The sequence below is a fragment of the Coregonus clupeaformis genome, chromosome 27 (assembly GCF_020615455.1).
Source record: "Coregonus clupeaformis isolate EN_2021a chromosome 27, ASM2061545v1, whole genome shotgun sequence".
NCBI classification, from domain to species: domain Eukaryota; kingdom Metazoa; phylum Chordata; class Actinopteri; order Salmoniformes; family Salmonidae; genus Coregonus; species Coregonus clupeaformis.
The window spans coordinates 17,998,095-18,024,626 of NC_059218.1; the positions used below are offsets into that span (position 1 = coordinate 17,998,095).

The following is a 26,532-nucleotide window of genomic DNA, read 5'->3' on the forward strand; positions in this document are numbered from 1 at the left end:
TTGTCTTGATGTGTTACGTTAGCCTCGGAGAGCGAAAGCACCTGGTCGTCCGGAGCAGTGAGAGTCTTCCTGGATGGCTCGGTATTGTCTGCCTCAAAGCGAGCATAAAATGTGTTAAGCTAGTCTGGGAGGGAGGCGTCGGTGGGAACCACACTGCTGGATTTGCCTTTGTAGTCTTAGATAGTATTTTGCCACATGCGTCGCGAGACTGAGTTTTCGAACATCAATTCAAGTTTGCATCTTGAATGGATTTCCGCAGCTCGTACCTGCTTGCCTTGTATGCGTCGCACGCCGCAGAATCATCTGGGTTTTTTTCTGCTGCAGTACGGGTTTTAAGCATGGTACAGATATCTCCATTCATCCAGGAATTGTGGTTGGGTTATATCCGGATTGTTATTGTGGGTACAACATCATCAACACATTTCCTAATGAGCAGAAAAAACAAGGAACATTTGGCCAAGTGGGGACATTTCGCCGGTTCCCACAAGGAAAAAGGCAATTTTAGGGTTAGGGTTACAATTAGGGTTAGGGTTAGACTTAGGGTTTGGGGTTAAGGTTGGTTAGGGTTAGGTTAAGCGTTAGGGTTAGGGGAAATAGGATTTTGAATGGGAATCAATTGTTTGGTCCCGACAAGGATAGTAAAACAAACGTGTGTGTGTAAATACAGTGGGGGAAAAAAGTATTTAGTCAGCCACCAATTGTGCAAGTTCTCCCACTTAAAAAGATGAGAGGCCTGTAATTTTCATCATAGGTACACGTCAACTATGACAGACAAATTGAGAAAAAAAATCCAGAAAATCACATTGTAGGATTGTTAATGAATTTATTTGCAAAATATGGTGGAAAATAAGTATTTGGTCACCTACAAACAAGCAAGATTTCTGGCCCTCACAGACCTGTAACTTCTTCTTTAAGAGGCTCCTCTGTCCTCCACTCGTTACCTGTATTAATGGCACCTGTTTGAACTTGTTTTCAGTATAAAAGACACCTGTCCACAACCTCAAACAGTCACACTCCAAACTCCACTATGGCCAAGACCAAAGAGCTGTCAAAGGACACCAGAAACAAAATTGTAGACCTGCACCAGGCTGGGAAGACTGAATCTGCAATAGGTAAGCAGCTTGGTTTGAAGAAATCAACTGTGGGAGCAATTATTAGGAAATGGAAGACATACAAGACCACTGATAATCTCCCTCGATCTGGGGCTCCACGCAAGATCTCACCCCATGGGGTCAAAATGATCACAAGAACGGTGAGCAAAAATCCCAGAACCACACGGGGGGACCTAGTGAATGACCTGCAGAGAGCTGGGACCAAAGTAACAAAGCCTACCATCAGTAACGCACTACGCCGCCAGGGACTCAAATCCTGCAGTGCGTGACGTGTCCCCCTGCTTAAGCCAGTACATGTCCAGGCCCATCTGAAGTTTGCTAGAGTGCATTTGGATGATCCAGAAGAGGATTGGGAGAATGTCATATGGTCAGATGAAACCAAAATAGAACTTTTTGGTAAAAACTCAACTCGTCGTGTTTGGAGGACAAAGAATGCTGAGTTGCATCCAAAGAACACCATACCTACTGTGAAGCATGGGGGTGGAAACATTATGCTTTGGGGCTGTTTTTTCTGCAAAGGGACCAGGACTGACTGATCCGTGTAAAGGAAAGAATGAATGGGGCCATGTATCGTGAGATTTTGAGTGAAAACCTCCTTCCATCAGCAAGGGCATTGAAGATGAAACGTGGCTGGGACTTTCAGCATGACAATGATCCCAAACACACCGCCCGGGCAACGAAGGAGTGGCTTCGTAAGAAGCATTTCAAGGTCCTGGAGTGGCCTAGCCAGTTTCCAGATCTCAACCCCATAGAAAATCTTTGGAGGGAGTTGAAAGTCCGTGTTGCCCAGCGACAGCCCCAAAACATCACTGCTCTAGAGGAGATTTGCATGGAGGAATGGGCCAAAATACCAGCAACAGTGTGTGAAAACCTTGTGAAGACTTACAGAAAACGTTTGACCTGTGTCATTGCCAACAAAGGGTATATAACAAAGTATTGAGAAACTTTTGTTATTGACCAAATACTTATTTTCCACCATAATTTGCAAATAAATTCATAAAAAATCCTACAATGTGATTTTCTAGATTTTTTTTCTCATTTTGTCTGTCATAGTTGACGTGTTCCTATGATGAAAATTACAGGCCTCTCTCATCTTTTTAAGTGGGAGAACTTGCACAATTGGTGGCTGACTAAATACTTTTTTCCCCCACTGTATATATACAGTGTGTGTGTGTGTGTGTGTGTGTGTGTGTGTGTCAATTTGTCAACAATTAAAACACTGTACGACAATGATCTTGAAAATCCTGAAAAGGGCTGGTTGAAGAGTCAGTTGAGTCTGTGTTTCATAGGAAGATGCTCTTTCCTGTGTGCCCTCGCCACTTACACAATTTGCAATTGAATTTTACCATTTGTTGGGGCACAGAAGGATAGTTTTACCACGCACAGCAGGCACATGCACAGAGAGGGCTTTAGGGTTGCCTGAGCACCTGCCCTTTTGCCCACCTTTGAGAAAAGTGCCCTTTCAGATTGGTAGCATTATTAATACAATAGCACAAGCAGAATCTACCGGCGCCTAGTGGGAGTATGACTAGTGGCACACTGGCTACTTTATGGTCGTCTCTCAAGTCCGGGACAGGGAAGAGTTCAATTCGACTGTTTTTAAGTAGGCATGTAACGTATATGTTGCAGCAGACCAATCACAGGTAAAGAGTTAAATTGTTACAAAAGCATAGCTAACCGTTAGCTAGCTAACTAGTTAGCTGATTTACATCATCTACATTCGCAATGATCAGCTGATAGCCCTCCCCTATATTCCCTCTCTGTGAGCAGTAAGCTAGCTAGGTAGCTTCAATGCAATACATTCTGGGAGTCCGTTGGGACATTAGGCTGACGTTGGGACTCCCGCATTAGCCCAATGTCCCAAAAGACTCCCAGAATGAGTTGTGTCGAAGCTATAGGCTAGGTAGCTTGCTTAGAGTGGGATATTTTTTGTAGAAAAGAAAGGACTATGCAAAAAAATATATATATGTTGAAATCTGGCTAAGTGAGCAGTAGAGAATTATGACTGTAAGCAATTTGAGTTTTTTTTTCTTCACTTTGAGCACCTGCCCCTGCAAAGGTCTGTGCAAAGATGTGACGCACAGTGCTGTGTTATTACCAAAAACAGTGGGTATTTGTTGTTTTTCAGAGAATTGCGAATACAGTTCCTTGAAAGCAGAGAGAGAACTCGTTAGAAATCCTGAAATAGCTGAAGTTTGGGGTATTATGCATTTCTTTGTCTGAGTCACACTCTGTTCATACCAGTAATTTGTTCTGAATAGAGAAGAGTAGTCAACTCATCCAGTTAGATTCTGTGCTTCGAAAACACTTTAGTATAACAGGTGCACCATACTGTATAATGGGTAAGACTATTGTAAGAATGTGGGAAAGGCAGAAAATACAAAGCTTCAACAAGCATAGATTGAATGAGGATAAATATGATTCAGGATATAAAGCTGTTATGAGGATTGGTATAGTGTTGGTGTACAGCTGTCTTTTATTGGTTGGTTGATTATTTATTTATTGCATGTCATTCAAAGGACTTCTTAACAATGCATTACTTTCTTAATATTTCTTAAATGATTTTATTGTAAAATGTCCTCATCTATCTGGAACAAATGTAAGATAATTTTTAAAATAAAAAAAATAACTCAATCGTAATATATTTCCTTTCTGTCGTTGGAAAAACAAAGAAAGACATTCTGTAAAAATGAAATATTTGTGATAATAGACATGCTTTCTCTTTCTCTGTGGGCTTGCGTGTGTGGGTGGTGAGCACACATGAATGGCTAGCTGCTGTTCATGAAGCCACTTTAAAACCTCACAGAACTTCTTGGCTGTCAGACACAAAACCAGGAAGAGACATCAAATATGGCTATGAATTGGAGCTCTATTCTATGAGACACAAAGACCAACAATGCATTTTCTGCACAAACCTCTGCCCTATTTCATCTTTGGTAAGTACTTTTCTTATAATTAATTCTGTAAAAGCCTAAAGATTACATCTAAGAAATCTACATTTCCACCATATGGTGTATCCCAACCTCCATTGCCCTATTTACTGTATGTCAATGAGGTTGTTGTAATTGACGTCCTTTTAAGTATTTTCTCATTCTATTCTCCTCCACTCAGTATATCTAATTTTGAGTAACCAGGTGTCCCAGGAATGATGACGATCTTCGATTATGTGTTTTGACTAACTGCTGTCTCTATTTTTTAGGTGTTCTCTTTGAATATTTTACCACACTCTCTTCCCCAGGTATGTTTGAACTATTCTTAAATTATGATTTCCAGACAAAATACTGTTTAAAACAAAACATAAATGCAAAGGCATGCATATATACAGTATATACTGTATATAGTGCATTTATATATATATATATATATATATATATATATATATATTATATATATATATATTTATATATATATTTATATATATATATATATATATATATATATATTTCTATATATATTTCTATATATATATATATATATATATATACACATACAGTTGAAGTCGGATGTTTACATACACCTTAGCCAACTACATTTAAACTCAGTTTTTCGCAATTCCTGACATTTAATCCTAGTAAAAATTCCCTGTCTTAGGTCAGTTAGGATCACCACTTTATTTTAAGAATGTGGAATGTCAGAATATTAGTAGAGAGAATAATTTATTTCAGCTTTTATTTAATTCATCACATTCCCAGTGGGTCAGAAGTGTACATACACTCAATTGGTATTTGGTAACATTGCCTTTAAATTGTTTAACTTGGGTCAAACGCGTCGGGTAGCCTTCTTCCACAAACTTCCCACAATAAGTTGGGTGAATTTTGGCCCATTCCTCCTGACAGAGCTGGTGTAACTGAGTCAGGTTTGTAGGCCTCCTTGCTCGCACACGCTTTTTCAGTTCTGTACACACATTTTCTATAGGATTGAGGGCTTTGTGATGGCCACTCCAATACCTTGACTTTGTTGTCCTTAAGCCATTTTGCCACAACTTTGGAAGTATGCTTGGGGTCATTGCCCATTTGGAAGACCCATTTGCGACCAAGCTTTAACTTCCTGACTGATGTCTTGAGATGTTGCTTCAATATATTGTGATGTCACGAGAGGCTACACAGCTTTCAGCGGGATTGCTCAAGTAGTGCAAGGAGACCAGGTTCAACCAAAACAAGGATTTTATTAAAGGTCTTGGGAAACTAACGAAAGTATAGCACAATTCTGTTCTCTGGTGGCTCTTAAGGGTTAACAGTTCAGGGATGTCTCTTCCACATCCAACATCATAACTCTCCCTCGCTCAAATAACTTTTCCCCAGTCTTACTGTATTCCACGTTGCAGCTAGTGGCCAACCCAGCAAAACGTCCTTCCAAATGTCCCACACGTATTTCCACAGGTGCATATATCCAAAGGTGAGTATTTCCCAAAGGTAAGTATCTCCAAATCCTTATATTCCTCATGGAAGTGGACGTGCAGCACTCTTGTCCTCCAGAGAGCCCAGCTTGGAGACCGTGTCTCTTCCCTTCAACAAACCTTCAGCCCATCAGCTCCTGATTGGTTTCAGCTGCGTGGGAAGATTGGCCATAGAGGGTTGGAGTTCCCGACCATACCAGCAGATGGAGCCATAGCTGTCTGGGTTTGCAGCCATCTCAGGGGGATGTAACGTCCCTCCAGGACACAGCCTCTCGTGACATCACAATATCCACATAATTTTCTTTCCTCATGATTCCATCTATTTTGTGAAGTGCACCAGCCCCTCCTGCAGCAAAGCACCCCCACAGCATGATGCTGCCACCCCCGTGCTTCACGGTTGAGATGGTGTTCTTCGGCTTGCAAGCATTCCCCTTTTTCCTCCAAACATAACAATGGTCATTATGGCCAAACAGTTCTATTTTTGTTTCATCAGACCAGAGCACATTTCTCCAAAAAGTACGATCTTTGTCCCCATGTGCAGTTGCAAACCGTAGTCTGGCTTTTTTATGGCGGTTTTGGAGCAGTGGCTTCTTCCTTGCTGAGCGGCCTTTCAGGTTATGTCGATATAGGACTCGTTTTACTGTGGATATAGATACTTTTGTACCCGTTTCCTCCAGCATCTTCACAAGGTCCTTTGCTGTTGTTCTGGGATTGATTTGCACTTTTCGCACCAAAGTACGTTCATCTCTAGGAGAAAGAACGCGTCTTCTTCCTGAGCGGTATGAAGGCTGCGTGGTCCCATGGTGTTTATACTTGCGTACTATTGTTTGTACAGATGAATGTGGTACCTTCAGGCGTTTGGAAATTGCTCCCAAGGATGAACCAGACTTGTGGAGGTCTACAATTTCTTTTCTCCCATGATGACAAGCAAAGAGGCACTGAGTTTGAACGTAGGCCTTGAAATACATCCACAGGTACACCTCCAATTGACTCAAATGATGTCAATTAGCCTATCAGAAGCTTCTAAAGCCATGACATTATTTTCTAGAATTTTCCAAGCTGTTTAAAGGCACAGTCAACTTAGTGTATGTAAACTTCTGACCCACTGGAATTGTGATACAGTGAATTATAAGTGAAATAATATGTCTGTAAACAATTGTTGGAAAAATTACTTGTCATGCACAAAGTAGATGTCCTAACCGACTTGGCAAAACTATAGTTTGTTAACAAGAAATTTGTGGAGTGGTTGAAAAACGAGTTAATGACTCCAACCTAAGTGTATGTAAACTTCCGACTTCAACTGTGTGTGTGTGTATATATATATATATATATATATATATATATATATATATGATTATACTACCAGTCAAAAGTTTGGACACACCTACTCATTCAAAGGTTTTTCTTTATTTGTACTATTTTTTACATTGTAGAATAATAGTGAAGACATCAAAACTATGAAATAACACATATGGAAACATGTAGTAACCAAAAAAGTGTTAAACAAATCAAAATATATGTTATATTTGAGATTCTTCAAATAGCCACCCTTTGCCTTGATGACAGCTTTGCACACTTTTGGCATTCTCTCAACCAGCGTCATGAGGTAGTCACCTGGCATGCATTTCAATTAACAGGTGTGCCTTCTTAAAAGTTAATTTGTATGTATGTATATATATATATATATATATATATATATATATATATATATATATATATGTGTGTGTGTGTGTGTGTGTGTGTGTGTGTGTGTGTGTGTGTGTGTGTGTGTGTGTGTGTGTGTGTGTGTGTGTATATATACACTACCGTTCAAAAGTTTGGGGTCACTTAGAAATGTCCTTGTTTTCCATGAAAACATACATGAAATGAGTTTGAATAGGAAATATAGCAAAATGAATAGGAAATGTAGTCATTGACAAGGTTAGAAATAATAATTTTTAATATACATTTTTGTCAAAGAATCCTCCATTTGCAGTAATTACAGCCTTGCAGACCTTTGGCATTCTAGTTGTCAATTTCTTCAGGTAATCTGAAGAGATTTCACCCCATGCTTCCTAAAGCACCTCACACAAATTGGATTGGCTTGATGGGCACTTCTTACATACCATACGGTCAAGCTGCTCCCACAACAGCTCAATAGGGTTGAGATCCGGTGACTGTGCTGGCCACTCCATTATAGACAGAATACCAGCTGACTGCTTCCTCCCTAAATAGTTATTGCATAGTTTGGAGCTGTGCTTTGGGTCATTGTCCTGTTGTATGAGGAAATTGGCTCCAATCAAGCGCCATCCACAGGGTATGGCATGGCGTTGCAAAATGGAGTGATAGCCTTCCTTCTTCAAGATCCCTTTTACCCTGTACAAATCTCCCACTTTACCACCACCAAAGCACCCCCAGACCATCACATTGCCTCCACCATGCTTGACAGATGGCATCAAGCACTCCTCCAGCATCCTTTCATTTGGTCTGCATCTCACAAATGTTCTTCTTTGTGATCCGAATACCTCAAACTTCGATTTGTCTGTCCATAACACTTTTTACCAATCTTCCTCTGTCCTGTGTCAGTGTTCTTTTGCCCATCTTAATCTTTTCTTTTTATTGGCCAGTCTGAGATATGGCTTTTTCTTTGCAACTCTGCCTAGAAGGTCAGCATCCCGGAGTCGCCTCTTCACAGTTGACATTGTTTGGTGGGTACTACTTAATGAAGCTACCAGTTGACGACCTGTGAGGCATCTGTTTCTCAAACTAGAAACTAATGTTTTTGTCCTCTTGCTCAGTTGTGCACCGAGGCCTCCCACTCCTCTTTCTATTCTGGTAGTTTCCGCTGTTCTGTGAAGGGAGTAGTACACAGCGTTGTACAAGATCTTTAGTTTCTTGGCAAGTTCTCGCATGGAATAGCCTTCATTTCTCAGAACAAGAATAGACTGACAAGTTTCATGAGAAAGTTATTTGTTTCTGGCCATTTTGAGCCTGTAATCAAACCCACAATTGCTGATGCTCCAGATACTCAACTAGTCTCAAGAAGGCCAGTTTTATTGCTTCTTTAATCAGCACGGCAATTTCCAGCTGTGCTAACATCATTGCAAAAGGGTTTTCTAATGATCAATTAGCCTTTTAAAATGATAAACTTGGATTAGCAAACACAACGTGCCGTTGGAACACAGGACTGATGGTTGCTGATAATGGGCCTCTGTACGCCTACAGTGAGGGAAAAAAGTATCTGATCCCCTGCTGATTTTGTACGTTTGCCCACTGACAAAGAAAATATCAGTCTATAATTTTAATGGTAGGTTTATTTGAACAGTGAGGGACAGAATAACAACAACAAAAAATCCAGAAAAATGCATGGCAAAAATATTATAAATTCATTTGCATTTTAATGAGGGAAATAAGTATTTGACCCCCTCTCAATCAGAAAGATTTCTGGCTCCCAGGTGTCTTTTATACAGGTAACGAGCTGAGATTAGGTGCACACTCTTAAAGGGAGTGCTCCTAATCTCAGCTTGTTACCTGTATAAAATACACCTGTCCACAGAAGCAATCAATCAATCAGATTCCAAACTCTCCACCATGGCCAAGACCAAAGAGCTCTCCAAGGATGTCAGGGATAAGATTGTAGACCTACACAAGGCTGGAATGGGCTACAAGACCATCACCAAGCAGCTTGGTGAGAAGGTGACAACAGTTGGTGCGATTATTCGCAAATGGAAGAAACACAAAATAACTGTCAATCTCCCTCGGCCTGGGGCTCCATGCAAGATCTCACCTCGTGGAGTTGCAATGATCATGAGAACGGTGAGGAATCAGCCCAGAACTACACGAGAGGATCTTGTCAATGATCTCAAGGCAGCTGGGACCATAGTCACCAAGAAAACAATTGGTAACACACTATGCCGTCAAGGACTGAAATCCTGCAGCGCCCGCAAAGTCCCCCTGCTCAAGAAAGCACATATACAGGCCCGTCTGAAGTTTGCCAATGAACATCTGAATGATTCAGAGGAGAACTGGGTGAAAGTGTTGTGGTCAGATGAGACCAAAATCGAGCTCTTTGGCATCAACTCAACTCGCCGTGTTTGGAGGAGGAGGAATGCTGCCTATGACCCCAAAAACACCATCCCCACCGTCAAACGTGGAGGTGGAAACATTATGCTTTGGGGGTGTTTTTCTGCTAAGGGGACAGGACAACTTCACCACATCAAAGGGACGATGGACGGGGCCATGTACCGTCAAATCTTGGGTGAGAACCTCCTTCCCTCAGCCAGGGCATTGAAAATGGGTCGTGGATGGGTATTCCAGCATGACAATGACCCAAAACACACGGCCAAGGCAACAAAGGAGTGGCTCAAGAAGAAGCACATTAAGGTCCTGGAGTGGCCTAGCCAGTCTCCAGACCTTAATCCCATAGAAAATCTGTGGAGGGAGCTGAAGGTTCGAGTTGCCAAACGTCAGCCTCGAAACCTTAATCACTTGGAGAAGATCTGCTAAGAGGAGTGGGACAAAATCCCTTCTGAGATGTGTGCAAACCTGGTGGCCAACTACAAGAAACGTCTGACCTCTGTGATTGCCAACAAGGGTTTTGCCACCAAGTACTAAGACATGTTTTGCAGAGGGGTCGAATACTTATTTCCCTCATTAAAATGCAAATCAATTCATAACATTTTTGACATGCGTTTTTCTGGATTTTTTTTATTGTTATTCTGTCTCTCACTGTTCAAATAAACCTACCATTAAAATTATAGACTGATCATTTCTTTGTCAGTGGGCAAACGTACAAAATCAGCAGGGGATCATATACTTTTTTCCCTCACTGTGTGTAGATATTCCAAAAAAATTGTTTTTCTTTCGAAAACAAGTCCATTTCTAAGTGACCCCAAACTTTTGTATTCAGACCCTTTGCTATGAGACTCGAAATTGAGCTCAGGTGCATCCTGTTTCCATTGATCATCCTTGAGATGGAGTCTACCTGTGGTAAATTCAATTGATTGGACATGATTTTGAAAGGTACACACCTGTCTTAATAAGGTCCCACAGTTGACAGTGCATGTCAGAGCAAAAACCAAGCCATGAGGTTGAAGGAATTGTCCGTAGAGCTCCGAGACAGGATTGTGTCGAGGCACAGATCTGAGGAAGGGTACCAAAAAATGTCTCAGCATTGAAGGTCCCCAAGAACACAGTGGCCTCCATCATTCTTACATGGAAGAAGTTTGGAACCACCAAGACTCTTCCTAGAGCTGACCGCCAGGCCAAACTGAGCAATCGGGGGAGAAGGGCCTTGGTCAGGGAGGTGACCAAGAACCCGATGGTCACTCTGACAGAGCTCCAGAGTTCCTCTGTGGAGATGGGAGAACCTTCCAGAAGGACAACCATCTTTGCAGCACGTTTTTCATACTGGCCCCCCGTGGGAACCGAACCCACATCCCTGGCGTTGCAAGCGCCATGCTCTACCAACTGAGCTACAGGATGGCTATCAGGCCTTTATGGTAGAGTGGCCAGACAGAAGCCACTCCTCAGTAAAAAGCACCTGACAGCCCGCATGGAGTTTGCCAAAAGGCACCTAAAGGACTCGCAGACCATGAGAAACAAAATTGAACTCCTTGGCCTGAATGCCAAGTGTCACATCTGGAGGAAACCTGGCACCATCCCTACGGTGAAGCATGTGGTGGCAGCATCATGCTGTGGGGATGTTTTTCAGCAGCAGGGACTGGGAGACTAGTCAGGATCGAGGAAAAGATGAACGGAGCAAAGTACAGAGAGATCCTTGATGAAAACCTGCTCCAGAGTGCTCAGGACCTCAGACTGGGGTGAAGGTTCACTTTCCAACAGGACAACGACCCTAAGCACATAGCCAAGACAACACAGGAGTGGCTTCGGGACAAGTCTCTGAATGTCCTTGAGTGGCCCAGCCAGAGCCCGGACTTGAACCCGATCTAACATCTCTGGAGAGACCTGAAAATAGCTGTGCAGCAACGCTCCCCATCCAACCTGACAGAGCTTGGGAGGATCTGCAGAGAAGAATGGGAGAAACTCCCCAAATACAGGTGTGCCAAGCTTGTAGCGTCATACCAAAGAAGACTCGAGGCTGTAATCGCTGCCAAAGGTCCTTCAACGAAGTACTGAGTAAAAGGTCTGAATATTTATGTAAATGTGGTATTTCCATTTTATATTTTTAATAAATTAGGAAACATTTCTATAAACCTATTTTTGCTTTGTCATTATTGTGTGTAGATTGATGAGGGACAAAAACAATTTAATCAATTTTAGAATAAGGCTGTAACCTAACAAAATGTGGAAAAAGTCAACGGGTCTGAATACTTTCCGAAGGCACTGTTATTATCTGTTATTTGTTCTACGGTCTATTTATGGTGTCACATCATGAAATGGTTTGATACATGATGTATTGATAATACTGTACATTTCAGTGACCTGTAGGTGCAAGAATATCTCTTCACGTTATGGACACTGTGTCACATTTCAAGGTAATGACAGAACAATTCCAACTACTAAGATTTTGTTCAGATGCATTTGAGAGGGTTGATAAGTCTTTGTTGTGACAATCTAGTTGCTCTTTTGAACCTTTCTTTTCAGACGGAGTCCGTGAATTAGTTTGCTTTGTACCTCTGGGCTTAAGTATGATTGCCTGGGAATGTGTGTGGACACCTAGAAAACACACTGTCTACCAAACACACAGATACACACTCATTATAGAACAGTAAGTTGTATCAACAGAATGAAATATAACACAGTAATTTAATGTATCTCTGTGGTTGTATTATATCATTTGATTGTTTGCGTTTAGGGTGCACTGTAGACTAGGCAGAATAGCAAAAAATATACATAATTAATTGAAATAAAATACTAAATTCTATTCAATTTGATATTCTTCACAGGAAAAACTCTTGCAAAATGTATGCAAACATATCAGGGACATCTCAGACTATTAGTCTGTCCAAAAAGCTTAACATGACGGCTCATGTGTTTGACGAGAGTGATCCGAAGAGCTGTACAAAGTCCTTTTTCAGAGGTTCACCTAAAAAATTGGGTATGTTTATGTTAATCATCTATGCATTTATTCACTTCCATTATGTGATAGAAGGATAGCCTATGGGATTACAGCAAGCATAATATGTGACCAGTCCAATTTGTATATTGTTGAATACAAAATATAGTATGACAATGATACGTTATCACATGTTGTCCTAACATTGCAGTTCGATGCGGCCCCCCATCTAATGTACACTTCAATCGCCATTCAAGACAGCTGGATATCCAGGCCTCCTGGAGGAAGGAGGAGAACAAATATATTGCGCTGTACTCTGTGAGATACAAGAACCTGACGAGCGAGTCATGGAAAGAGGTGGGCTTTAAAAGTCAGATCTGAAGGGTACTGTCTGCCTGCAGCTCATATAGAGACACAGGTAACTGCCAAAATAAAGGAAACACTTGAGTAAATGAGCAGGTACTTCCACACAGTTGTGGTTCCTGAGTTGATTAGGCAATTAACATCCCATCATGCTTAGAGTCATGTATAAAAATATCCCAGTTGCCCATTATTATGGCTACCATGGCTAGAAGAATATATCTCAGTGACTTTGAAAGGGGGTCTCAAAGGACCATAGGTGGTTTAAAGGATGTGTGTGTGTGTGTGTGTGTCTGATTTTGGTTTTACTACCCTTGTGGGGACCAGAAGTCCTCACAAGGATAATAAAACAAGGACAATTCGGACAAGCGGGGACATTTCGCCGGTCCCCACAAGGAAAAAGGCTATTTTAGGCATAGGGGTTAGGTTTAGGGTTACAATTAGGGTTACAGTTAGGGTTATAATTAGGGTTAGGGGTAATGGTTAGAATTAGGGTTAAGAGTTAAGGTTAGGGATAGGATTAGAGTTAGGGTTAAGTTAAGGTTAGGAAAAATAGGATTTTGGGAATCAATTGTTTGGTCCCCACAAGGATAGTAAAACATACAAACGTGTGTGTGTGTGTGTGTCTCAGTCACCAGATCGAAACCCAATTGAACCCTTATGGGCACTTGAGACAGCATTTTCCACCACCATCAACAAAACACCAAATTATGGAATTTCTCGTGGTGGTGTTTCCTTTAATTTGGCAGTTACAAATAGATTATAGACTTGAAACAAACTGGCATGAATAATGAAACTCTTGGGGCCGGTTCCCCGGTCACAAAATAAGACTAGTCCCGAACACAGATTAAGCCTAGTCATTGGAGAATCTCCATTGAAAGTTATTTTCAGTCCAGGATTAGGCCTAATCTTTTTTTGATTAATATGTTGTTGTTGTTTTTTTACCCCTCTTTTTCTCCCCAATTTCGTGGTATCCAATTGGTAGTTACAGTCTTTGTCCCATCGCTGCAACCCCCGTACGGACACGGGAGAGGCGAAGGTCGAGAGTCGTGCGTCATCCGAAACACAACCCAACCGAGCCGCACTGCTTCTTGACACAGTGCCTGTTTAACCCGGGAAGCCAGCCGCACCAACCTGGCGACCGAGTCAGCGTGCACTGCGCCCGGCCCGCCACAGGGGTCGCTAGTGCGCGATGGGACAAGGACATCTCTGCCGGCCAAACCCTCCCTACCCTGGACGACGCTGGGCCAATTGTGCGCCGCCCCATGGGTCTCCCGGTCGCGGCCTGCAGCGACAGAGCCTGGACTCGAACCAGGATCTCTAGTGGCACAGCTAGCACTGCGATGCAGTGCCTTAGACCACTGTGCCACTCAGGAGGCCGGATTAGGCCTAATCTGTGTCCGGGAAATCAAACCTAGTTGTCCAAGACTGGAGAATATACAACTTTAGACCGTTTTTCTTTCTCAAGGTATACTGACCTAACCTCTCATTTGTGTTCTCTATAGCCACCAGTGCAATCCAAGGATAACAATAGGTGCACTCTGGGTAATCTTAACTCCTCACTGTCCTATGCAGTGCAGATACAGTGTGTGGCCAATGACAAATGTACCCAGTGCCCCTGGAGCAAGTCTTTCACTGTCCCACCTGGTGAGTTTACCTTTTACCTAAAGCGACAATCTAGAAATCTTCTCAATGGTCTTACCAAAATAGTCAATCAATTCTCTATTCTACTGATCTACTAACGTTCAACATCAAATAAGCAAAATGTGTCCATTTTATTTAATATTTTTTAGAACTTAATGATAAGCCTGTCATTGAGATGGTAGAAGATTTTCCACAAACCAAAGGAAGTAGATTAGTGATCATAAAATGGAAGGTAACTTCACCTTACAAAAATACAATGTCAAAATACTACGTTTGTTAGTTAACCTGCATGATTTATAAACATAATATCTACAACAGATGTAGGTATAAAGTAATACAATAGTTTATTGCACTACACTATATGTAATATATATTGTATGAAGCTATGGTTAGGCCTGTAACCTTGCTCCTAAAATGTTCGTTCCAGTTTGCAGCCAGTGAGTTAGTGGAGGGCTACAGTGTGACTGTGGGGAAGGCCTCCGGAGAGGACCCCATTGAGACCTTCAACACCAGCAGGTCCCTACTCAGACTGGCCCTGTCTCACTCAGCCTACCACCTCACCATCACAGCCCTCAACAGGGCTGGGACCTCACCTACAGCACAAAGGACTATACCTCCACTGGACGACAAAGGTAGAAATAGCTATCTACCGTTAACCTCCAATATCGGGATCATACACTCTGGCCATGTTAGGATTTTTTTTTTTTTTTTTGCCTGAGCAGTAATATTAGTTCAGTTCAGTTTTTGCATCAGAAATGAATTACTAGTTGCTCTCCTGCTTAACAGTACACTGTTAAAATGAAGTGTTTTGTAACACTAAAACTAGTGGCAGCTGATCTGCCCCCAACGTTAAGACGAAACCTTAACATTGCTGGAGTTTTGAAACACATGGTTGTAAGGGGTTTTGAGACAGATTTAAGGTGTACTGAAACATTCATCCTAAGGTGTTCTGAAACATGACATGGTGTGTTGTTACACCACGTAATCAAGAGTTGTGCAACACCTTGCAAGAGACTAACCCGTAAAAGGTTGAAAACACTATTATGGTGTTTCAAGTTCTGTTTAGTGCATAATTAGAACCCTTCTCTTTTGCTGTCATTTCCTCTCTCCAAAGCTCCTAAACACTATTATGGTGTTTTGAATCCTGTCTAGTGCAGAATTAGATCCCTTCTGGATTTTCCAAATACTGTAAATGGGAGTCTTGTTGAGTGAATTCCTTTTCTGTTTCCTTCTTCAATGTAATAACATGTTGTACTCATGTTGTCATTGACACATACTTTCTTGGATTGTTTTGGAGAGTTTTACCTGAATGTTTGGTGTGTTCTTTCCTGTCTGAGTTTCGTGAAGGACCTGAATATAGGGGCAGCGCCCACAAACTTGCCTGTTTTTATAGTTGACCATAGAGTTTGCTAGAGGGCACACCTGACATGAATGCCCTCTCTCCACCTCCATGTCCCAGACTGGGGAAATTCTAAACAGTACGGCAGCACAGTGTTTGAAGTTCACATTTGGCCTTTAATAATCTAAACATTTGTCTTCTGATATGGGGGCCGAAGTTCCTCACGGTAAGTGGGTGAGTGGGTAAAATTCCAAATAAATTTGACATCTTACTGAATTCAGAATTGAGATTTGAGTGGATTTAACATGGAATGTTTTGACTTAAGTCCATGTTTTATTGAGTCCATGTTAAGTCTACTTATCTCAAGTCTGAATGTAACAAGGGTGGTGTTAATACATTTGCGTTTACATCATTAAGCCGTTATGTATGTGTTATGATTATGACCAAAGGTGTCTGACTTTATAGTAAGTACAGCGTCATATGATACAAGGCATTTATGCATGTGTTATAAATGACCAAATGGGTCTGACTTTAAATTAAGTACAGCGTCATGCGATATAGTCTTTATGGATGTGTTATGAATGACAAAAGGTGTCTCACTTCAAACTAAGTATTACAGGACACTACATAAAGTGTCAATAAATAGGTTATTAACGTTCTGCTGATTTATGAAGGTTACTGTAGGGTGTGAGAGGTATTTAAATGGGTTGATGAACCTGCAAAGCTTGTGTGTGTGTGTGTGTGTGTGTGTGTGTGTGTGTGTGTGTGTGTGTGTGTGTGTGTGTGTGTGTGTGTGTGTGTGTGTGTGTGTGTGTGTGTGTGTGTGTGTGTGCGCACGTGCCAGAACCAAGATGAAATAGTCCAACCTGAGTCTACCGCACTAGGTATTCCTCTTCTGTTCCCATGCTGGAAACCAGGGCTTGATTACAACATGTTTCAATGGTGCCAACATTTTGTGGCTGATCTTTCAGTGGGGGAGTGGGTAAATGTGTCAAAGACCTGACTGGGCCCAGCACCACGCAGTATGGCTTGTTTTTGTTGTGTTTGTGTACTGAGGAACATGTAACTTGGTTTCAGAAGAAGGACACATTCAATGTATTTAGTTTGGGGGCTTTCATCAAGGTAAGTGTTTCTTGGTGTAATGTAATCCCCAGGCTATTGCACACACAGCACCTACAGTTGAAGTCAGAAGTTTACATACAATTAGGTTGGAGTCATTAAAACTCGTTTTTCAACCACTCCACAAATTTCTTGTTAACAAACTATAGTTTTGGCAAGTCGGTTAGGACATCTACTTTGTGCATGACACAAGTCAATTTTCCAACAATTGTTTACAGACAGATTATTTCACTTATAATTCACTGTATCACAATTCCAGTGGGTCAGAAGTTTACATACACTAAGTTGACTGTGCCTTTAAACAGCTTGGAAAATTCCAGAAAATGATGTCATGGCTTTAGAAGCTTCTGATAGGCTAATTGACATCATTTGAGTCAATTGGAGGTGTACCTGTGGATGTATTTCAAGGCCTACCTTCAAACTCAGTGCCTCTTTGCTTGACATCATGGGAAAATCAAAAGAAATCAGTCAAGACCTCAGAAGAAAATGGTAGACCTCCACAAGTCTGGTTCATCCTTGGAAGCAATTTCCAAACACCTGTAGGTACCACATTCATCTGTACAAACAATAGTACGCAAGTATAAACACCATGGGACCACGCAGCCGTCATACCACTCAGGAAGGAGACGCGTTCTGTCTCCTAGAGATGAATGTACTTTGGTGCGAAAAGTGTAAATCAATCCCAGAACAACAGCAAAGGACCTTGTGAAGATGCTGGAGGAAACAGGTACAAAAGTATCTATATCCACAGTAAAACGTGTCATATATCGACATAACTTGAAAGGCCGCTCAGCAAGGAAGAAGCCACTGCTCCAAAACCGCCATAAAAAAAGCCAGACTACGGTTTGCAACTGCACATGGGGACAAAGATCGTACTTTTTGGAGAAATGTCCTCTGGTCTGATGAAACACAAATAGAACTGTTTGGCCATAATGACCATCGTTACGTTTGGAGGAAAAAGGGGGTCACTTGCAAGCCGAAGAACACCAGCCCAACCGTGAAGCACGGGGGTGGCAGCATCATGCTGTGGGGGTGCTTTGCTGCAGGAGGGACTGGTGCACTTCACAAAATAGATGGCATCATGAGGAAGGAAAATTATGTGGATATATTGAAGCAACATCTCAAGACATCAGTCAGGAAGTTAAAGCTTGGTCGCAAATGGGTCTTCCAAATGGACAATGACCCCAAGCATACTTCCAAAGTTGTGGCAAAATGGCTTAAGGACAACAAAGTCAAGGTATTGGAGTGGACATCACAAAACCCTGACCTCAATCCTATAGAACATTTGTGGGCAGAACTGAAAAAGCGTGTGCGAGCAAGGAGGCCTACAAACCTGACTCTGTTACACCAGCTCTGTCAGGAGGAATGGGCCAAAATTCACCCAACTTATTGTGGGAAGCTTGTGGAAGGCTACCCGAAAACGTTTGACCCAAGTTAAACAATTTAAAGGCAATGCTACCAAATATTAACCCACTGGGAATGTGATGAAAGAAATAAAAGCTGAAATAAATAATTCTCTCTACTATTATTCTGACATTTCACATTCTTAAAATAAAGTGGTGATCCTAACTGACCTAAGACAGGGCATTTTTACTAGGATGAAATGTCAGGAATTGTGAAAAACTGAGTTTAAATGTATTTGGCTAAGGTGTATGTAAACTTCCGACTTCAACTGTATAAGCCTGGGATATCAACCATTCAAAGTTGGCCTTAGTGGGAGTGACCATAGAATTCTACTTAAAACATTCAAAAATGTATAATAATGGCTAAACCCTGCCCTTTCCCACAATTAATCTTCTTAAAATGTGATTTTAAACCTAACCCTAACTAATGAAGGCCATGTTTGATGCGTTGGTCCACCAGACCTTCCGTACATTTGGGGTGGAAGTGTCTGGGAACAAGATTTGGTGCAATGTGACTAACATGACATCACTTTAGAACGTATGCCATCCTTCAGCACAACATGTCACCCTTTATAAAGCACATGTTTATATCATATTCGACATAGTGGGTTATGTCACATATGGCATTGGTGATTGTCACACAGTCATGCCACATTTATGAACCCATTATAAAGCATGACATACGGTTATAGGTGCTTTGTAACACATTTATGTAGTGCTTATGAAGGCATTATGAAGGCTTTATGAAGCCTTTACTAGCTGAACATCATTTAAAGCGGGACCAAAATGGTCAATTAATATATTGTCTGAAAATCATCTTCAATCAATATTTACACTATAAACCATTGGCATTTCAAAACCATTTGATTGTATGAGAGACACACAGTCTGCCATTTGTGTTTTGATGCTGCCTTTTACATGCACTGAAACACCAACAATGGTTTTCACAAGACTCTCTTATAAAAAAGAAGAGTCTAAGCCCTGTCTAAACCAGGGGAGGTTCTACTAAGCTATATGGAATTGTTTTAAGAAGGTCATACCAAGGATCATTTTGATTTAGAATTTTTAAACATCTTGATGTATCCCCCCCCCCCCATTTTTTAATTTTTTGATAAAATATTTTATTTGGCGTTATTGCTATTAGCCCATACAAACACATTGAATAACAGATTCACTATGTGGAACAACAGAAGTGTCTGTCCTATATATGAGAGATATAAGAAAGATCAGGAAACATACACATATATATATATCTATATATTTTTTTTTACATGTATTTAACCCCTTATTTTTGGCACTAAACAGTCTCCACATATACACTACTGTTCAAAAGTTTGGGGTATCTTAGAAATGTCCTTGTTTTCGAAAGAAAAGCAATTTTTTTTGTCCATTAAAATAACATCAAATTGATCAGAAATACAGTGTAGACATTGTTAATGTTGTAAATGGCAAATTGTAGCTGGAAACGGCTGATTTTTTATGGAATATCTACATAGGCGTAGAGAGGCCCATTATCAGCAACCATCAGTTCTGTGTTCCAATGGCATCTTGTGTTTTTTATTTATTTTTGTTATATATATATATTTTTTTTTTTTTTGGGGGGGGGGTAGATCATCTTAATATTGCAGATAGATTGTAACTTCCATCAATGTAATTGTCTGCATCACTTCCAATCCCCCATGTTTTTATATATATATATACCATATTTCAGACGCTACAGACGATTTTGTGAGAAGACCGATTTTCAGGATGTCCCATGGTCTGACATACACTGCTCTAGCTCTGTCACCTTTCATCACAGATGCGGAAGTGCGACATTGGCAGATGCGGTGGATTGAGACGCATCCAATGCAAAAAAACAGATACTGTAGCTCTAGCTTAAACTGAAAGATTTGTATGGGGATATTTGTATTATGCTAATTAGATATCGACTCTAGGGGGTTAAAAACACCAATATTCAGATTGAAGAACCACTTTTGTAATTTTAGAATACTTACATTCTGTTTTGAAATACATTCAGAGTATTGTAACACTTACATTGAGTTTACATTCAAACACCCCCCAAACACCATATCTCAGCTTAGGTGCACCACTTTTCATGGTTTCACTACACAATGATGGGGTTTTGAGTCTTTCTATTTTAACAGTGTATGAAATCAGTCTGTTGAAGTGGGACATCTCATAGATATCTCAGATGCAGGAGAAAGGGCCTTGACGTGTTGTTTGGTTTGTCTCTACAGTCTTATATGGGAAGCTGAATGTGACATTCAATGGCAACACGTCCTTCACTGTCTCCTGGGTGGATGACCTGATCAAAACCTACTCCTGCTTCTCAGTGGAGTGGTGGAGGAGAGGAGAGAAAGCTGCCTACAAGTCCTTCTATGAGGATGAGAACAACTATGAAGTCATACAATTGAATGGTAGGGTACATACCTCTCTCCTGTGTTAACATGAAAACAACAGAGGATTCACATATTCAGATACAGCATATTATCATAACCAGAACTACACATTGCATATGTTTAACAGATATAAGCTGCCTACCACAAATCCAGTTTGTCCTGATGAAAGATGTTTCCCCATTTAAAACCACTCTTGTTGTTGTATAAACTATAGAGCCATTAGAGCAGTATAAGAGGTACACCTTCACTCTGCACACGAGGCCAGACAAAGAGCCCTGCAACCTGAAGTTCATCAACAACAGCGAGAGCACCTACGGGAGCGTCCAGGCCTTCTTCACTGAAGGATGTGAGTCTAAAATTAAACTGATATTAAGGCCACACTTCCATTAAAATCAAATCAAATTGTATTTGTCACACGCACCGAATACAACAGGTGTAGACCTTACAGTGAAATGCTTACTTACAAGCCCTTAAGCAACAATGCAATTTTAAGAAAGAATACCAAAACAAAAATACCACAAAAACATTAAATAAAAAAATAAGCTCTCAACCTGCTCCACTACAGCCCTGTCGATGAGAATGGGGGCGTGCTCGGTCCTCTTCTTTTTCCTGTAGTCCACAATCATCTCATTTGTCTTGATCACGTTGAGGGAGAGGTTGTTGTCCTGGCACCACACGGCCAGGACCCTGACCTCCTCCCTATAGGCTGTCTCATCGTTGTATGTGATCAGGCCTACCACTGTTGTGTCATCGGCAAACTTAATGATGGTGTTGGAGTCGTGCCTGGTCATGCAGTCATGGGTGAACAGAGAGTATAGGAGGGGACTGAGCACGCACCCCTGAGGGGCCCCCGTGTTGAGGATCAGTGTGGCAGATGTGTTGTTACCTACCCTTACCACCGTGGGGCGGCCCGTCAGGAAGTCCAGGATCCAGTTGCAGAGGGAGGTGTTTAGTCCCAGGGTCCTTAGCTTAGTGATGAGCTTTGAGGACACTAAGGTGTTGAACGCTGAGCTGTAGTCAATGAATAGCATTCTCACATAGGTGCAATAGAGATTGCATCATCTGTGGATCTGTTGGGGCGGTATGCAAATTGGAGTGGGTCTAGGGTTTCTGGGATAATGGTGTTGATGTGAGCCATGACCAGCCTTTCAAAGCACTTCATGGCTACAGATGTGAGTGCTACGGATCGGTAGTCATTTAGGCAGGTTACCTTTGTGTTCTTGGGCACAGGGACTATGGTGGTCTGCTTGAAACATGTTGGCACTTAACATCTCCTTGGGGTTGTACTAGATTAAACCAGTACTAGAGTAGAACACAAGGGGCATCTCATCATCACACAAACACATACCATAAGCGAAGACACAGGGAGCCACTTCATATACTTACTTACAAGCTGTTTACAGTATAAGTACATGACACCTTAGCACCTGTATGTCTAAATCAATCAACCAACAAACCAATTAATCATAAATGCATTGTGATCAGATTCAGTGTCTTTTCCTCTCAGCCCCTATCAGTGCCCCAGGGAACATCAGCACCAATGTTAGCCAGAGTTCCGTGGTGCTGAAGTGGACGGCTGTCCCTGAGGAGGACAACAGAGGTTTCCTGCTGGGCTACGTCCTCCACTACACAGATAGGCTGCAGGATGGGACAGATGCTGAAACAAGTAAGATTGATTGATGTATTGTTTATTTAGATGTTTACAAACAGGTGCCAAGTTGATGTTGGCCTAAGAGACGTGCAGTGAGTGATTATTCATACAGTAGAATGTGCATAAAGTACAGTGTGAGCAACTTCTGCCTTTTACATGTCTCACGTAGAATGTTTTATAGTTTGTGACTAATATCCTATAAATATGTACAGTTCTTTTTTTAAAATAAGTTAAGCCTTCTTGCACACTATCAGATATTCTTACCGCCACGTCTAGTTCCCAAAAGGCTAGAGTTTTAAACGAGAATCGTTGTTTAAGTAGTAACTTCCTTAAAATGATTGTGTGGTGTTACTACTTCTTATTCTGATGCGTCACTGACTTTTTTAATTATTGGTGTTCTCGCTGTAACAGACATCACTGTGGATGCTGCTTCAACCAGCTATGAGTTGGTAGACCTAAAGAACAGTACTGTGTACCGGGTCCAGTTGTCTGCCTTCACTAGTGCAGGAATGGGAGTGAGAAGCTCAGCTGCATACTTTGAAACCAAACCAGGTTTGCTTGTTGATCTATCACCAATGGTTATATTGCAATGAAAATCTCTGATTTCCCACATTTTGAATGCCAGACCAATACTGTCTTCTTTCCCTTCCCAGCATCCCTGACTGTGAGCAGTGTGATAGCAGGGGCCATTGTTGGAGTAACTTTACTATTACTTGTGGTTTATCTCGGCTCTCAGTTGTTAAAAAGGTACAGTCATCATGTTTTTAGGCAAAGGTGCATTTATATCTATTAGTTTTGCTTTGTTCTTAACTGTTGTCCAGTGAAATTCAAGTGATGGAAACCTTGAATGAATTCCATGGCAACATGTATTTTCAGAGCAAAGAAACTACTTTGGCCGAGTATCCCCAATCCAGGTAACAGCAATGCCATCCAGAAAATAGATGGGGTCTGCGATCTGGTAAGAACATTGTATAATGATGCAGGAGAGTTTCATAACATTTTTATAGCATGTCTCAGATCATGCCCTGTTGCTGTTGGTTGTCTTCCGCCTCCGGGACAATAAAGATTGAGTGATTGATTCTCATAGGAACTCCTGGAGCTCATCAACCGACAGAAGGAAGAGGAGGGGGACTCCAACAGTCTACACGTTGTCGACGGAAGAGAAGAAATGTCTCCCGTTAGCAACCTCCATAGCAATGCTGACTCATGTCTGCACTTCAACACAGACTACGAGGAGAGCCAAGGGCCTTCTCTGTCAACCATAGCCACAGACAGTAGAGCTCAAGATCCCACTTCTGACACCATTACATCTATTCCCACAGACATTAGACAGACAGACCCTGTCCTCATCAGTACGGTTGCCCACCAGTGCCAACCGTTGGCCTTTCTGAGTGATTACACCACCATGGAACTCTTCCAACAGGCTATGCCACAGTGTGTTCCAGACACTACGTCATCATCATTGTCATCATTGGAACCCCAGGGTCAGTCAAGCCAGTCAGAGGACACATACTGAGCCAGGGTTAGACTCAGACCAGAGTTAGATTACATCCACCAGACCCAAGGCAGCACCAGTCCAACTCAGAACACTGAGGTGTATACCACGGGTCATTGAGAATGTTTACTGTAGATTCTAGAATCTGCTTTTCTCACTGAGATGCTGTGCAACCATTCTAGGCCTTTCTCTATGTAACAGAGTCATCGGCTGCCATCAGTGTCTCAGTGTTGACTAGCATACTCTTAGGTGTTTGAGTGGTTCTGGACCGGTTCCGACTGACATTTTGGTGTACTAAGCGCTCTGTGAACGCCGCAGGGTCCCGTGCCTTATAATGCCGAAAAGCCCCATCTGTCTGCTGTCCCATTTCCACTCTCTAAGCAGAGCTGACTTGAAGTGTCACGTTTCAGACCCGACATTTGCATAGGCAGTGACGTGTCACATTTCTGGCCTATCCAAACAATGAATTGATTATCTCTTCCTCTGAGCCCAGCTTGGGAGACAGCAAATGAACAGTGACAGTCTAACGATACCATCCCTTGTGGTTTCATCTCACTGTGATATTCTCAGAAACCATTTTATTTTATTCTCTGTTTACGTAAACTGGCATAGTGAACCTGTCCAACATCAGAAACATAGGCATACAGGTAACTGCCGGAACAGCTTCAAAGTTCCTTGGCATGGATTCTAGAAGTGTCTGGAACTCTATTGGAGGAATGCAACACCATTCGTCCACGAAAACGCTGGTGGTGGAAAATGCTGTCTCAGACGCCGGTGCTGATACTCCCATAAGTGTTTAATTGTGTTGAGATCTGGTGACACACACCCTTTAAACCCCCTATGCTCCCTTGAGACACCTCTTTCAAAGTCACTTCTTCTAGCCATGGTAGCCAAAATAATAGCCAACTGGGCATTTTATACATGACCCGAAGCATGATAGGATGTTCATTGCTTAATTAAGTCAGGAACCACACCTGCGAGGAAGCACCTGCTTTCAATAAACTTTGAATCTCTCATTTACTCAAGTGTTTCCTTTATTTTGGCAGTTACCTGTAGATACACTATATATACAAAAGTATTTGGACAACCCTTCAAATTAGTGGTTTCGGCCATTTCAGCAACACCCTTTGCATAAAATCGAGCAGACAGCCATGCAATCTCCATAGACAAACATTGGCAGTAGTCTGGCCTTACTGAAGAACTCTGTGACTTTCAACGTGGCACCGTCATAAGATGCCACCTTTCCAACAAGTCCGTTTGTCAAATATCTGCCCTGCTAGAGATGCCCCGGTCAACTTTAAGTGCTGTTATTGTGAAGTGGAAACGTCTAGGAGCAATAACGGCTCAGCCGCGAAGTGGTAGGCCACACAAGCTCACAGAATGGGGCCTCCCGAGTGGCGCAGCGGTCTAAGGCACTGCATCGCAGTGCTTGAGGCGTCACTACAGACCCGGGTTTGATCCCAGGCTGTGGCACAGCCGGCCATGACTGGGAGACCCATGAGGCGGCGCACAATTGGCCCTGTGTCGTCCGGGTTATGGGAGGATTTGGCTGGCCAGGATTTCCTTGTGATCTGCCCGAATGCATAGTGCCAACTGTAAAGTTTAGTGGAGGAGGAATAATGGTCTGGGGCTGTTTTTCATGGTTCGGGCTAGGCCCCTTAGTTCCAGTGAAGGGAAATCTTAACGCTACAGCATACAATGACATTCTAGATGATTCTGTGCTTCCAACTTTGTGGCAACAGTTTGGGTAGGCCCTTTCCAGTTTCAGCATGACAATGCCCCCGTGCACAAAGCTAGGTCCATACAGAATTGGTTTGTCGAGATCGGTGTGAAAGAACTTGACTGGCCTGCACAGAGCCCTGACCTCAACCCCATTGAACACCTTTGGGATGAATTGGAATGCCGACTGCAAGCCAGGCCTAATCACCCAACATCAGTGCCCGACCTCACTAATGCTCTTGTGGCTATATGGAAGCAAGTCCCCACAGCAATGTTCCAACAACTAGTGGAAAGCCTTCCCAGAAGAGTGAAGGCTGTTATAGCAGCAAAGGGTTGGACTAACTCCATATTAATGCCCATGATTTTGGAAAGAGATATTCAACGAACAGGTGTCCACATACTTTTGGTCATGTAGTGTATGTTTGGGGCAAATCCAATACAACACATTACTGAGTACCTCTCTTCATATTTTCAGGCATAGTGGTGGCTGCATCATGTTATGTGTATGCTTGTAATAGTTAAGGACTGGGAAGTTTTTCAGGATAAAAAAGAAACGGAATGGAGCTAAGCACAGGTCAAATCCTAGAGGAAAACCTGGTTCAGTCTGCTTTCCACCAGACACTGGGAGACAAATTAACCTTTCAGCAGGACAATAACCTAAAACACCAAAATAACCAAAAGGCCAAATCCACACTGGAGTTGCTTACCAAGAACACAGTAAATGTTCCTGAGTGGCTGAGTTACCGTTTTGACTTAAATCTATTTGAGAATCTATGGCAAGACCTGAAATGGTTGTCTAGCAATGATCAACAATGAATTTGACAGAGGTTAAAGAATTTTGACAATAATAAATGGGCAAATATTGTACAATCCAGGTGTGCAAAGCTCTTAGAAA

At 41.9% G+C, this 26,532-nt stretch overlaps 1 protein-coding gene across 1 annotated transcript; it reads left to right on the plus strand.

The window, feature by feature from the left end:
- The first annotated feature begins 3,950 nt into the window (after positions 1-3,950).
- On the plus strand, positions 3,951-24,907 carry LOC121541141 (interleukin-6 receptor subunit beta). Its single transcript, XM_041850118.2, has 16 exons — positions 3,951-4,048; positions 4,312-4,350; positions 11,928-11,984; positions 12,094-12,217; positions 12,396-12,547; positions 12,717-12,862; positions 14,371-14,512; positions 14,659-14,741; positions 14,937-15,141; positions 20,611-20,790; positions 20,987-21,118; positions 22,280-22,438; positions 22,835-22,975; positions 23,077-23,170; positions 23,300-23,381; positions 23,511-24,907. The coding sequence occupies exons 1-16, from the start codon at positions 4,009-4,011 to the stop codon at positions 23,937-23,939; spliced, it is 2,205 nt and encodes a 734-aa protein (XP_041706052.1). The 5' UTR covers positions 3,951-4,008; the 3' UTR covers positions 23,940-24,907.
- The last annotated feature ends 1,625 nt before the right edge of the window (positions 24,908-26,532 follow it).